The sequence below is a fragment of the Betta splendens genome, chromosome 19 (assembly GCF_900634795.4).
Source record: "Betta splendens chromosome 19, fBetSpl5.4, whole genome shotgun sequence".
Taxonomy (NCBI): domain Eukaryota; kingdom Metazoa; phylum Chordata; class Actinopteri; order Anabantiformes; family Osphronemidae; genus Betta; species Betta splendens.
The window spans coordinates 11,295,311-11,310,462 of record NC_040898.2 but is presented as its reverse complement, the minus strand read 5'-3'; the positions used below and the strand labels follow the sequence as shown (position 1 = coordinate 11,310,462).

The following is a 15,152-nucleotide window of genomic DNA, read 5'->3' as shown; positions in this document are numbered from 1 at the left end:
TGATTTGGCATTAATTGATCGAATTAAAAATACAGCTAATACTGGCACACATTATTGGCCACTGGCACCTACAGTCTAAAAATAATAGTGCTGGTCTCGGAGGAAGCGTTTTTGACGAGCGCCTGTGTCTGTTGATGGGGGACGAGTGGAGACAGCAGAATGTTTCTAAACAGAAGAAGATGGATAGACGTGGAGAGGGCCTCTGCTGTTGGTCCGTTCATCTCAGGTGTGCGTGGAGGAGCTCAACAATGACAGCTCATCCATCAGCCACAGGGCTACTACTGAGCCTGCTGCTGGAACCCAACCAAAACCCGTCTCCATCCATCACGCATCACTTTCCTCCTCCCTTTGTTTTTATCGCCGCTTCGTCTTCATATTTTTGTCAACACATTTTGCAGAATATTTTATTTTGGTAAGTTTTGTTTGGTTTGCGAGAGTGTGTTGTACGAGCGTGCCCAGTGCTGACAAGCAGCCAAAGCTCAGCTCATCGGCGTGTGGGAGCGGGAGGTGTGTGTGTGTGTGTGTGTGCGTGTGTGTGTGTGTGTGTGTGTGTGTGTGTGAGCCCAGGAAACGGTGCTAGCGGAGAGGGAAACAAAAAAGTGACAAGCCAGAGAAATTACTAAAGCATCTTACAACTACAGAGAAAAGTTGAGAGCAAGAGGGTGAAGGAATGGAACAAAAAGGAGAATTACAATGAGAATGTGTGTGTGTGTGTGTGTGTGTGTGTGTGTTTATTAGGAAGGGCTCGAGCGAGAGCAAGGTAAGCAGCGACACAGCAGCTGTCGACCTAATTCCTTCTTAACGCAGCGCTTGTGCTCTGATTAAGAAAGTGATCTGGCCTTTAATTTCCTCCTGACACCAGCTAATGCTCTGTATCTCAATCGCCTTTTCTACCTCTGCCTCTCACGACTGCCGCACAGCCGCCGAGGCTCAGTGGGCGCTCAGTCGGCTTGTGTAAGAAGTGGGAGACGCGATAACGCTGTTGAGAGGCACAGCAAAATGAAAACAGTTCAGGATCTAATACTGGGCAGTGTCAATATTAGGCTATTCCACATTAATCACAACTACTGTGTCCTAAACAATGATCTGTGTCAAATATTCACCACGTCATCCATTTTAATAAGTTAATAAGGTTCGACTGCTCATGATTAGCTGGAGAAACTTGTGTCACCGCGCTCGTTAATAGGAGTGATCGCCTTCTCAGTTTGCTCATGCACATTTTTAACGTCTCTCAAATGTTGAGGATGGAAGAGGAGGACGCTGCCAAACTGCTCCGTGCTTCCAAGGAAGCATCTGATCATGACTTGGCCGACGAGAGCCGAAATCAGTAGCGACTGTTGCTGGGAATGCGTCTTTAGAAGTAGAATTTGTGCCTCTTGTCTGCATGAAAACTACTTTAAATTGGACAACGTCACCCGTCACCTGCTGACTCAATAATCCACACTCACTATTCAGAACACAGTGGAGTAGTGGCAGGATTTGCCTTCTCCTTTTGTTTTCTCCTGAAGTGAAGGAATAAACCTACAGCTTAGACGCTGTAGACCGAGGATTTACGATAATACAGTCACCAATATACGAGTGGCAGTAAACCTACAGTAAACACGGCGAGTGTTTAGTACACACGCGCGGGCGCCATTCGGACGGCCATGTGGAGCGTGTGCGAGCGAGGTGCCGTTGCTAGGAGCACCAGGTTGTGTGCAGACAGTGGTAACAGAGTAGAGGCGGCGGCGGCAGCCTGGCAGTGGAGAAGAAAGGAGTGGAGCAATGCCAAGAAGATTCCCCCTGAGAGACTGTAAGAAGGAGCGAGCGAGGCAGACAGAGAGGGAGAGAGACGACCGCGAACAGGAGCAATTTACCCACACAAACATCTGACGGCCGATAGTACCCGGCTCCGAGTCGGATGTATGGCTGGGAGGGTCATTAAAGCGCAAAAAAGCCACTTATTTCAAGTTGCGGGGAGGAGAATAATATAGCGTGGATGCAAGGAAATGGTGATGGCGGAACAGCAGGAGGGGGAAGATGGCTTACAAGGTTGACTGGAGGGAAGAGACAGAGGGAGATTGAGTCAATCTGTTGGGGCTCGTGTTCGCCGTCCCTGCCCGTGTCACCCATCCGTCACATAAACAGTGAGCCTCTTCCCAATCGGCCCACGTCACTTCCTCACCTCCGCGTGTCACCCCGCTGCGCCGCTCCCTTGTTTTCTGCGCGTTGTCTCCTTTTCTAATTTCTCCCTTCCTTCTTCCTCCTGCGCTCTTCCTTCCCTTATTTTGTCTTTAAAGACGGCGTCGTGTGAACAGGCTATGCAAATGAGATGGTTATTACCCCACTGCTCATCAAGCCGCGCAGAGGAGACATTAATAGGCTGATGAATATGCATGTGAATTTGTTAATTAAGTTAATTATTCTGCTGAAAATGCATTCGTCTTCCAAGGACATCTTCCCCAGGATTTCAACCTGCTCCACTCATTAGTCATGCGATATTTCATACACAGAGTGAGGACGGGAGCGAGAGGCAGACAGTGGGAGGGAGAAGGAAGGGGAGAGGAGACAATGCTGTTTTTGGAAAGTGGGTGTCATGAGCAGTTGGGGTTGTAAAAGTATGGGGTAGAAATAATGTATTTAAAGTCATCAGTGCTCACAATGGGACGTGCGGCGTGTGCCCATAATAGCCGGCCTCATCCCGGTCTCCAGATATGCCACATTATTTCCAAAATGTCTGCGCTAGCGTTGATACTTTCAGAGTTTTTCACATCTTTTTTTTTTTTTTTTTCGTGAACGCTTCTACCTCGCTGGTTACTTCTCCCTAATTGCTTATTAAAACCCTCTTAAATGAACTTTTTGTGCCAACTTTCCAACACATTAATTAATTGTTGTAGCCAATTAAGTGCCGTTGTGCAAATGAGCCTCATCACAAATGGTCCTATAGGGCCGACCCCTCCTTTCTCGCTCCCTCTCCCTACCACCCTCCCAGCTAGTCTTCCCAGCTGCCCTTGCACTTCAAGGCACTCGGTGCCAGAGAAGCAGAAACTGTGTCCTGATAATGCTTCACTGTTTCCTTGGACCGCTTCCAGCCTTCATGCTCAGTGAGCCCAAACTTGTACGATAGGTGAAAAGCAAAAAGCTTAGATGGTTCCTTTTGTTTGGCACGTCTGTAGAAGGCCCCGCTTAATAAAACGCCGCGCAAACCAATCACAAGCGCGTGCAGCAAGTCTGTTGTTTGCACTGTCTGGTTCATTTGTCTCGTAGCCATGAATTGGGAGGGAGGGAGGCACGCGCGCATCAAACAGGCTATCTTTACTCACAGCAGGTAAAATGGGAGTTCACCTGAGAGATGGTGGGAAAAAAAAACAAAACAAAAAAAAACGAGGGTAGTAAACTTCAAAGCACTCAATAAGGTTGCCAAGCTGTTTGCACATCTCCATCCCCTGTGTGGAAATCCATCTGGAAACGTGCAGAGGAAATCAAATATGTGCCTTTATGGTACACAACCATCTCTTTCAACAACATAAAATTTTGAAAATAAGAAGAATAGATAAATTTTGTGTTTCTATGTTTAGATATACAAAATTTAACACTCTGTGTTACAGTATAGGTGTGTTTACACCTCTGTATGCAAATAAGTATGCACATTGATATATGTTTAAACTATTTGAAAGGAAAAATAGGGCAAGAAAATATGTCAATATCCTATTATAAAATGTAACTGATCATTAAGTGGCTGCCCCACAAAATCAAATGTTTTTGGCATGAATCTTAATCAGCGCTTTAGAAAAAAGCGGGGCCTTTCGTCCATTAATTGAACAATACAAACCTTTCTATGTCGCAGTGTCAACAACCTGCGGTGACGCCTCTTCTAGCGCCGGCTCTGAACTTTCCTTTCTTTGCGGCACGTCAGACTCGGCCCACTCCAGCGCCGCTCGGACGTGGCACTTACACACCCACCAGGAGGATTAGAGAAGGTTTAGCGGCGGTGCCAGCCCCGCTCCCTGTGCCACCCCTTCCCGCTCCGCAGCGGGGGGTCCCGCTTGGCATGGCAAGGTGAACTAGCCTCTGATTGATGGGCACGGTTTCAGCCCGCTACTGTGTTCCCCAAGGCCCGTGCCTCCCTTTCCTTTCTCCTACTGCTGTCTTGGCAGTGGTGCCCAGCTCTCCCTCCATGCCAGGCAGCCAGCTAAAGCTCCTGGTGGGCACATCAATTACATAGCAGCACCTCCCCTCTTTTCCCGCGTCTATCTACTGTCTCAGACGATGCCAATCTGCTCCCTCTCCACTGCTGTCTATAGCCATCTCCTGTGTCCGCGCGTGTCCGTGTGATTTTATACCCATGTTCACAAATTTCTTTTTGCATATGGACAAATGCACATGTATTCATGCACACACTCGTGCTCCCTCTTCTAGGCAGGTCATAATGGTTGGTGGGAAAATCCTCCCTAGAGAGCACTCATTGCCACAGGCTCAGCTGTACAATAGGCTCAGGTGTGTGCATGTGTGTGTGTGTGTGTGTGTGCCATCCTGTGCAAACGCTTGACTGCTTTTCTTTATGTACTGCTTAATTATCTAGGCCTTTTTCTCCATGTGACTGATTCATACATGCAAGTGCAAAAAGTGGAAATTATAGGGAAAAAAAACATGAAGTTAAGCTATCTCATCTTTTATCTTCGAACTTGATTAACATAATCACTTTGGCCTTCTTTGGGATTTTGGCAGGTTTTTGCATTTGGCAAATCATGAATCATTTATTTTAGGTGATCTTACGCCACCTGGAGTCTTCTATGCACTATTGTCTTTTTTCTGCCAGGTTTGTTTTTTGGCTTAAAAGAAATATTATATATATTAGTATATTATATATTATTATTATTATATTATTATATATATTAGTATTATATATATTAATATATTAGTGCCAGTCCTGAAAATAAAAAGAACTTTAATGGTATTAATTGCTATATTATTTGCCTTTTTAAAAATGCTGCAACGTTGGCTAAATTAAATATTTAATAATTTACATCTTAGACAGACTAAGGCATTAAATGAAAACACTCCACCAGCAAGATCCAAGGTTTGTGACGTTTAGTTCGGACCGTCCGGAACCTGAAGCAGGGGAACGGGAAATCGAGGGGGGGGAGTGAAACGAGTGGGACCGAACCTGGGAGCGGGGCACAATGGCGGCGGGGTCTGGCGTTTCAATGCCGAGCGGTAGCCCTGCGAGAGAACTTTCGCTCTCTGTTCAGCAAGCAGGGAATCCGATTCATGGGGATCGGGTCAAACCCGAAGAGGTGACGGGTAAGAACATGACTCTATTTACAACCTTGTGTGTCTCGCTGTATTTGGTATAATGATTTGTGTTGTAGCTCGGGACGATTGGGGCTAACGTTAACGGCGGCTAACGGCAAGTCACAGCAGAGTAACCTTATCCTTCTAATTGTGCATTGGTGTGCTTATTTCAGAATTTGTCGCTTTGTGGTTAACTTTAAAACTAAATGCAGGTTGATGCACCGATATTTTGATTGGCTGTTAGCAGCTAACGGTAGCTATCTGTTATGAGCTAATATGTAGCAATTTGCTAGCACTGGCTTTCACACTTTTCTTTTATAAAACGTTAGTGTTTGCGCAGAGTGTTGTGATAATGACACCTAAGATTTTTACCAGCAACGATTGTTTCATCATTTCTCATAACTTCTCATATTTACAAAACTTCGACTAATCGTAGAACGGCAACAGCTAGGACATTATTATGACAGATTAGCTTTAGGCTAACAAAACATTGCCTGACAGTTGCAGTTCGGGTTAGTTATTTCAATGTTAATGTCCATCATTCGATTAGAATAGTTAGGCTAAAGGTAAAAGTAATTTATTAGTGGCAATACTTAGTTTTTTTCTAAGTGCTAGGTAGATGCAGATGAGCTGCAGTTAGAATGAATGAACAGTAACAAAATATAAAATAACAAATGTCGAGATGTATTAAAAAATGTACAATACGTTTTTCACAATTAAAATAGCCATTTCACCAAGCTCTCCTTGTTCATTATTCTAGGAAATGTTTCTAGATGTTATTAGGTAATGAGAGAAATGGAATTAAATTGCTGATGACTAGATTATTTACTGATGTGTTAATGATGACCAGATCAATCATGGTTAACAGAATCCAAACCTGAAATATGCTGCGGAGTAGGTGTAGGCTTCTTTGTTGTGCTCTCATACATGTGAAATGTCCATTAACCTGGAGTAATTGGCAGAACTATCCTTAAGTTGTATTACTTTAGCACTGTACATTCCTAAAAACGTTTTCCTTATGAAGGCAGTAATATTGAGACTTTGTTGACACTATTTTTTGTTACTATTAGTTGGGTGTTTTAGGTTCAATAATTATATAATAATTTGAATATGTGGCGCTGCATAAAGAGTGGGTGAGATTTTAGTTTGTTGGAATTATGGCAGTGAATATCTTTTAACTTTCATCTAATTTATATAACGTTTCTTTCAGAAGCCGAGAAGCAGAACCGCAAGGCTGTTCTGTTGGAGAGGCTTCATGCCAAACACAATGCTTCACGCCCATGGCAGGAGACTTGCAAGGTTGTTCGTCAGGCAATGGTGAGACTGAGCCATCTCTCTCTCAAATTCTCATGGCAGCATTTGAAATGATCAACGAACAGATTGATTCCAGAATGCCAGAAAGATTGTCTGGACCAGTAGACATGGGTCTGGTGAATAGTTGTCACAGCTTTTGGTTACACTAAGAAACTTGTGAGCTGGAGTGCAATTCATCATTTTGCATTTTTTTAATTCTTCTGTTCTTTTGAAAATGAGCAACTCTCAGATTAATATAAAAGAATCACATAAGAAGCCATCAGATGTAAAATGTAAAAAGGCTGGTAAAGTACCTGATAAGCAACACACGCTTTAACATTCTACTTGGAGTAATAGCGCACATCACTACCTCTCATATTAATAAATCTAATCTAAACAAGAAATCTTATTAAGTCTCTATTTCTGATTCCTTTTGTCGTTTCTCAGGAAAAACGTGGTGCAATGAATTCTGCAGGTCACCAGCTCTTGCTCACATGCCTGGAAACCCTGCAGAGAGCACTGAAAGGTAGACAAAGACATACTTGCATATAGGATGGGAAAATGTAAATGTTACTTGAATCCTGACAAAGTGATTTGTTTAGTGCCATTTATTCTGTGATTCTGCCTTTTTTTTGTAGTGTCTACGCTCTCTTCCATGACCGATCGTCTAGAATCCATAGCTCGACAGAACATGTGAGTTTTTTTTCTTGAGCTCATTTTCCAATTCTCTTATTGGGATTCTCTCACTATAACATATTAACAAACTAGAGAACAAAGAAGAACTTAAAATAATTAAAAAAATACAATAAACACTCACTCAGTCATCGTTTTTGTCTCTAGGCTTGGATCTCACCTGAGCACATCAGGAACAGACTGCTACATCACATCAGATATGTTCTATGTGGAGGTGCAGCTGGATACAAATGGCCAACTAGTGGATGTCAAAGTGGCTCATCAGGGAGAAAACCCTACGGTGAGTTTACTCTGTCTTCCACGTAACTCTCAAAGCTGTGTCAAGTCAATAATTTCTATTCTACAGTTGTAAATGTTTAACAAAAGAGTGTTAAGTAAATGGTTATTCATTCTGTCCTCTGTTATTCAATTAATTTCCTTTTCTCTGGATCACAGAGTTGTCCTGAGCTGATTCAACATCTAAGGTACGTAAGAACCTTACACATAACACTACATGCATACATAATAAGCATCTAAAGTGTCGTTTTATTTATTATATGTTTTTTTTAGGGAGAAGAGTTTTGAAGAGTTTTCCAAGCATCTTAAGGGATTGGTTGAGTTATACAAGCTCCCTGGAGATAAGTAAGTAGACTTACTTAGTTAATTGACTTACAAAAAACTTATGAAGTTGTCTGTCTGAGGTTTGTTGATTGTTGACTTGACTGTGCCTTACAGTAAGCTGAAAACCAAGATGTACATAGCACTACAGTCTTTGGAGCTTGATCTCACTAAGATGATGCACATGTTCAGGTAAGTTAAATATGTCAATTCTACCTCTTCTTCTGTTTTTTAATTCATTGTCCCTATTTTTAATATAATATTTTTTGATTGTTCTCTAGGTTAGCAACTAATGCTAATACTGTGGAGACTATACTCCATGGCAGTGTGGGTCTTTTGACAGCTAGAAGTGGTGGCCATCTTGTTTCTCTTCAATGTTATGTTTCCCCTTATGACATATTTGAGGAGGGAACAGGCACACAGCTTAACTTAACAGACAACAGTGGTAAGTCGAGCAACACAGTCTGCATCAGCCACATCACTGCACATTTAAGTTTAGCGTTGTAATTGCTTTTGTGACCTCTGTCGTCGGTCATCCCTGATGGGACGATTGGATTATTTTTTGCAGTGCCTCGTTCTCTGGGTGTTAGTGTCTCTGTGACAATCGAGGGAACCTCCGCCATTTACAAGCTACCAATTGCTCCACTCATCTCAGGATCCCACCCAGTGGACAACAAGGGGTGAGGATGTTTACCTAAATTATTAGGGATCCTTTAATCTCTGCAATGAGCAATTCTCCAACCTATGTTAAATGAAAGCATAAAGAATGATGATTTAAATTTTGGTGTATTTCAGAACCCCATCCTTTTCCACTGTGACTAATAGCAACTGTGTGGACCTACCAGCTTGTTTTTTTCTCAAATTGAACCGCCCCATGCCTTTTTCATTGTCCTTTGTTCAAAGGATGATTGCTGTGACTTGTGAGTTTTCCTCGTCAGCTCTCTTTGATTATAGTTTTATACCTTAAACTTTGGTCTTACTACTACTCAAGTTTTGCGTAACGCTTTACCTTTTTTTTTCAGCAATTCCAGTCTTTGAGACATCACCCAGCCTTTCACCTCTTTACCAGTTGATTGTCCAAAGCCAACTCCAACTTCTAGAGGAGGGCAGCTCTGCATCACAGCCTGCTCATAACATGCACTTCTATTCTGTAAGTAGATGCACAAAGTACAGCAATACACATTTAATCCTATGTTGTCAATAGTATTTAAATAGAACCATTATGTAATACATTTGAACATTTTAGATGTTTATGCCACTACACACGTTTGAGATCATGTTACATATGTTACATATTAACACTGTTTATTAAATGAGAAAAATGTTGCTGCTTATTTTTTCACAGGTGCTACCAGATCAGCAGCACTGTTACTTCCTGAATGGTGATGCTCCAGTGCAAGATGGTCATTCTCTCCAGGGAGCACTGGTTTCCAAAATTCCCTTCCGCCACCCAGTAGAAGTTCCACCCTTATTGGATATTATCCGTCACCAGGCAGCTCATAATACCCTAATTGGTAGCTGTGTGAAAAGAACTTCTATCAAAGAAGGTGTCTATCTAATTTCTGATTTACAGTATTTGGTAAATTCCCTACCTGTATGTGATGCTTTTTGTGTCTGAAATTAGTTTTGACAATAACTGCTCTTACTCCTACTCAGACACTGCTGGCCTGCTTCAGTTTGAAGTATGTCCTCTTACCGATTCAAGTTTCAGCGTCTCTTTCCAGCATCCAGTAAATGAGTCACTAGTCTGTGGTAAGCATTCACTTTAAAATCTTAGTAATCCTGTTTATTTATAGTTTGCATTTCAGTTATAAAGTATAACTAATCTTAGTTGTTCCTCCTCTGACTTCAAGTGGTGATGGAGGTGATTGACTCCAGACAGGTCTGCTGTAAGCTATATAAAGGTGTATCAGATGCTCTGATCTGCACTGATGAGTTTATTACCAAAGTAGTTCAGAGGTGAGATGAATGCACACACAAATATACATATGTATGCATACACCCACATATTTTGTGTTTCCACAGTTAAACTGGGAAATTGTTTACTTCCGTCAATAGGTGCATGTCTATTCCTGTAACCATGAGGGCCATTCGTAGGAAAGCAGAGACCATTCAAGCAGACACTCCAGCCCTCTCACTAATTGCACAGACAGTGGAGATCATGGTGAAGAATAACTTGCCACCCTCTGGTAGTCCCACCTACAATATGACAGTAGGTGATGGAACAAATCCCATGGGGCTTCCTGGGCTCACTGGAGGCAGCACACCTACTGGAGGACCCCCTGGGGGACCAAACTTTACAGGTCCAAGTACCTCTCTGTTTGGTATTTCCCGAACGGACAGGCAAGCTCAAGGAGGAGAGTGCCTAAACCAAGGGGGAGTGGCTAGCCAGCAACAATTGCAGCAGCAGCAGCAGCAACAACAACAACAACAACAACAAGGTCAAGGACATTCAGATGATTATAGTAAAGTCACCCAAAATCCAATACTGACAAGTTTGTTACAAATAACTGGAACTGTTGGTTCAAGTCCTAGCTCTCAAAATGCACCACCGCCCCACCAAACTCCACCACCTACATCATCTCCTGCCAGCAACACTAAGAATCATCCAATGTTGATGAACTTGTTGAAAGACAACCCCACACAGGATTTTGCTGCACTGTATGGTTCGAGTCCGTTAGAGAGGCAGAATTCATCCTCTGGTTCCCCAAGGACAGAGGGCATTGGTGGAACTTGCCCTGGTGGTAATACAAAAGCAAAGAAAAAGCGTCCAAGAGTAGCAGAAAAGGGAGGTGTTATACCTGGAGCTGCTGGAGGTGGAGGATTAGGCATGAAATCACAAGCGTCTACACTACCACAGCACCACCAGCACCATCCTGTCACTCATGAGGATGATTTTCATCGTGAGCTTTTGTCGATGGACGTTGACGCTTCTCAAAATTCTATCTTCGATGTTAACCTACCTGGTGATGGCTTAGACACACCTCATAGCATCACTCCGGCACCCAGCCAGTGTGGAACACCACCATCTGGTCCAAATATGCCTTATTCCCAATCGCATGTCCCTTCTCAGCAACCAACAGGCACTGGACCACCACGCATGGTTCGCCTGTCTAGCTCTGATAGCATTGGACCTGATATTACTGAAATATTATCAGATTTGCCTGAGCAGACAGGCAAGGGAAGTGGTGGCAGCCATGGGCAGCACCCCATAGGCACTGGGGAAGATGGAGGCCCCTTGGGTACTCCCATTCGTGACTCCTCCAGTTCTGGTCAGGGCAGTGCAGTGTTTGATTCGGCAGACATTTTTAATACCAACAGCAATGAGAATCCTTTTACAGATCCTGCTGAACTGATTGCTGAGGCAACTGCAACTGCTGCCACTCCCACCAGTGATTCTTCTTCCACCAATTTCTTCCCTGATGCTGCTGATTTCAATCCTGAACTTCTTGCCTCAGGCCATGGCTTTCCCCAGAACTACTTTGAAGAAAGCTCTCCTAGCGCGGATGGTGATATGGACCTAGTAAAGGGCTTTAGTGGAGGTAGCCAACAGAATACTCCATCAGGAACTCCTCAGAATCCCACTCCACATGGACAGAGCACCCCTGAGCCCTCACTAAAAGACCCTTTTGATTTAGGCATAGTCTTTGGAGGCAATAGTGGTGGTGGTAAACCACTTATGGGGCAAGCTCCAGATATAGGAGACACACATGGTGGAGGCTCCCAGAGTCCTCTTCTGATGAGCATTGGATCAGCATGCGTTGACTACAAAAGTGCAGAACCCAAAGTAAGACCGCAACAGGGACTCATGCGTTCAAAGGATGACAATAGTGGTAGTGGAGGAAGCACTACTGGGATGGGAATCGGCAGCAGTTCCACAGAGGGCAAACAGGTAAAACGAAGCAGAACCCCATCCAGTGAAGGAAAGTCTAAAGATAAGCCTCCCAAGCGCAAAAAGCTGGACCCAGATGGGAAATCCCCCTCTCATAGCTCAGGGGGTCGCCCATATACACCTCCTAGTGGTGGGTCAGGCTCTGGTGGAAGCATAAGTGGAGGAGGCTCAAAGTCTCCTGGTAGTGTAGGGCGATCTCAAACTCCTCCAGGTGGCGCTACACCCCCAATTCCCAAAATTACAATTCAGATCCCAAAAGGTACAATAACTGGGGGTAAAACTTCATCCCACAGTGGATACACGTCTAGCAGCTCTGCCTCAAGCAGCACAGGAGGAGCTGGAGGAACAAGCAGCAGCAGCAAAAGCCATCATTCTCATTCATCTTCATCTGGCAAAGTCAAAACGTCCAAGGAAGGCTCAATGACACAAGGCACCAGCTCCAAGACAGGAAGTTCAGGAGTAGGTGGTGGAAGTGGGTCATCCCAGTCTAAAGGATCTTCACAGGGAATTGGCGTTGGCAAACCAGGATCATCCCCAATCACAAAACCTGGGTTGTCTGGACCTGGAGGTAGTGGTGGTGGAATTGGAAGTAGTAATAAAATAAAACCTCAAGGAGGCAAACCTCCTGGGTCTCTAATGAATCCCAACATGAAACCCAACATCTCACCTTCTCATTCTCGTTCTAATAGCTCTAGTGAGAAATTGTCCTCTCCTATGAAAATGCAGCAGTCTCAGGTTCCTGGAACACCACCTTCTTCCAAGGCTAAATCACCAATGGGTTCAGGAGGTAGCAGTTCTGGAGGGTCGAAGTCGTCATCCACTGGAGGAATGACCTCACAGAAACCGATGGGTGGGAGCTCCTCATCTGGTTCTACATCATCCACGTCATCCTCTGGTTCCTCCTCGTCTTCGGGCTCCTTGAACTTTCCAGGCGGTTCCCAGGCTCAGTATGGGAGCTCTGGAGGTGGAAGTGGAGGGGGTGGAGGCACAGGAGGAGGAGTTGGAGGAGGAAGTGGGGGTGGATGTAGTGGGGGGGCTGGTCAGAACAATGCAAATAATCCCAATGCCAAGGGGAAATCCCCTAGTCGAAACAAAAAACCATCTCTTACAGCAGTCATAGATAAACTAAAGAGTGTGGGGGGTGGAGGAGTAGGGGAGGATGGTTGTGAAGTTGGGCCACCAGTACCGGGAAGTGGTTCAGGATCCACACCAGGTGTTGGTTCTGGAAATATCCCCAACACTGTACCTTCAAACATTGGTCCTTCCAAGCATTCCTCCTCTTCCCAAGGTGGGGAGTATAAGAGGGAAAAGTCTGATAAAGAGGCTAAAGTAAAGGTTCCAGGGGTAAACATTGGAGATAAAAAGCTGATGGATCCAAAAACCGGAGGAGTGGGAGCAACTGGTTTGGCCAAAATTATCATTAGCAAACCTGATGGTGGCTCACCAAGCATTAAAGCCAAAGTGACCCTTCAGAAAGCAGGGGAAGGATCTGGTGACTCTATGCGTCCTCAGATTTCTAGCCTCAAAGCTTCTCCCCTCTTCAGCGGCTCTACACCCAAGCATGATCGCTCGTCCCCAAGCCACAGCCGATCGCCAGGATACACCCCCTTCAACCACGACAGTGAAAGCGAATCAGGAAGCAGCTCTGTGGCTGAGAAGTCTCACCAGAACAGCCCCAGTTCTGATGATGACCAGACAATGCGTCCCCTACCCCCCCAGGAATACTTGAGTTCAATTCCCCTTAGTTCAGGCGAGAAGCACAAGAAACATAAAAAGGAGAAGAAGAAACAGAAAGACAGGGAACGAGACAGAGAACGAGACAGAGACAAAGATAAAAAGAAGTCATCAATGTCTATGGGCTCATCGTCACACCCCATAAAGGCAGATAGTTGGTCAAGGTCACCAATCTCAGCTCCAGAGTCCTCGTTGTCTATGCTGGGTTCTGAGCGTCCATCCCGACCCAGTCCCATGTATATGAGAAATGAAGATGATGACCTCATGGACTCTGCCCTCACCGGCAATCTTTAATTTTGTTTATTTTATTTGAATTTTTTTGTTTTGCATTTTAACCCATGCCATTTAAGAAAACAAACAAATGCAACCTCTATTTATTAAACTCCAGCTACAAATTGGAACTAAAAATACACAAACTATTAAGAAGTGTGTGTTAGGTCACGTCCTATTTTAGCGTGTGTGTAATGTTGCTACACTTCATCCACCCTCAAGTACTGGCTTCCTTAAGCTTCATTAAGGAAATAGTTTTAAAAAGTATACTTTGCAAACTGAAGTTAAATTTCTTTTGTGATGTCAAAAGGTCTTTATTGTTAGTAAATATTACTTCATTTTTTACATTTAATACATGTGCCTCTGTTGAAACAGTCATTAATGCAACTAAACTGTATATTTTTAAAATAAGTATGATGTCTGTTAAAGAACAAGTATTTTGGTGCAAGAATGGTACAGTGTTCAGTTGCTTTGTTTTTCAGATTCATCTGGGAATTTTTAGATTTTGATACATTTTAAACTGTTGATGTGTAAATTTGTGTAGGTAAGGAAGACTGTAACTGATGATTAATGATTGAGCAAAGAGACACGCTGGTAATTTTTTAACTGTAGAAAAGTTGTAAGGTTAAAATAAACTTTTCGCTTCTGGAAAATGTTTACTGTCACATTTCCTCAAATAAAGAAACAAGACAGAAGTAAAGGTAGGTATCTGTAGCAAAGAAATGGATATTAATAAATAACCTTTGATGAAAGCTGGTGTAATTAAGTGTTCCCCTGTGCAATAGTGGCACCAAGCTACACTAGATGGCAGCAGTGTATCAGCACAGCAGAATTACATGGCTTTGAAATGAGCCTGCATTAAGGTTAAATGAAAGGTTCACATCTTTATTCACAGTTATTAAAGGAAATGTATGAAGTCATGATGCAGCAGAGGGGTGGCAATTCAGAGATTAATTATGAAAGCAACACTTTGTCTTTGATATATTTTCAATGTAATATAAATTGTGGACTTCAGAGGCTAATGGATAGATTGCACATACTTTGACCAAACAGAAGCTAAAGGTCATTCCACAGATCATTTTTATGATCAAAGTAGCAAAATAAGAAAAAGTTTACTTATAGAAGTGTGTTATTAAAATACAAGCCTATAGTGTTCTGTAAATCAGGATATACTGCTGAGTAGGCAGATAAAACGACATGCTAACTTAACTGTAACCTTTCCATGTGTCAACATAACAAAGCAAATATCGCTCCGGGGCTTCCAGTCAGTCGATCTTCTCACTTCCTCACCTCATTTTCTCCAATGTTGCTGAGTGGGCTGTTTTTTTTTACCCGAAGCCCCCGCTGAACTGCTTAGCTAACAGAAATGAACCAAGTCTCCTTGTTATGAGAATCGTCT

General features: G+C 43.4%; 1 protein-coding gene across 2 annotated transcripts; it reads left to right on the top strand.

Annotated features, from left to right (window-relative positions):
* Nucleotides 1–5,121: 5,121 nt before the first annotated feature.
* med1 (mediator complex subunit 1) lies at nucleotides 5,122–14,406 on the top strand. 2 transcript variants are annotated; one of them, XM_029134460.3, is made up of 16 exons: nucleotides 5,122–5,283; nucleotides 6,485–6,591; nucleotides 7,015–7,093; nucleotides 7,206–7,260; nucleotides 7,408–7,540; nucleotides 7,696–7,724; nucleotides 7,810–7,881; nucleotides 7,975–8,049; nucleotides 8,139–8,302; nucleotides 8,426–8,537; nucleotides 8,653–8,777; nucleotides 8,880–9,007; nucleotides 9,203–9,404; nucleotides 9,514–9,609; nucleotides 9,711–9,816; nucleotides 9,916–14,406. In XM_029134460.3, the coding sequence occupies exons 1-16, from the start codon at nucleotides 5,163–5,165 to the stop codon at nucleotides 13,775–13,777; spliced, it is 5,466 nt and encodes a 1,821-aa protein (XP_028990293.1). In that variant the 5' UTR covers nucleotides 5,122–5,162; the 3' UTR covers nucleotides 13,778–14,406. The 2 variants fall into 2 exon arrangements, with proteins under 2 accessions (XP_028990293.1, XP_028990294.1); XM_029134461.3 differs by having other exon boundaries at nucleotides 5,123–5,283; nucleotides 6,488–6,591.
* Nucleotides 14,407–15,152: the final 746 nt, after the last annotated feature.

Coding starts and splice junctions, on each gene's coding strand:
- med1 (XM_029134460.3), top strand. CDS start 5,163: ATGGCGGCGGGGTCTGGCGTTTCAATGCCGAGCGGTAGCCCTGCGAGA. Junction 7,725..7,809: donor GAGCTGATTCAACATCTAAG/GTACGTAAGAAC, acceptor TGTTTTTTTTAG/GGAGAAGAGTTTTGAAGAGT. Junction 9,008..9,202: donor ATAACATGCACTTCTATTCT/GTAAGTAGATGC, acceptor ATTTTTTCACAG/GTGCTACCAGATCAGCAGCA.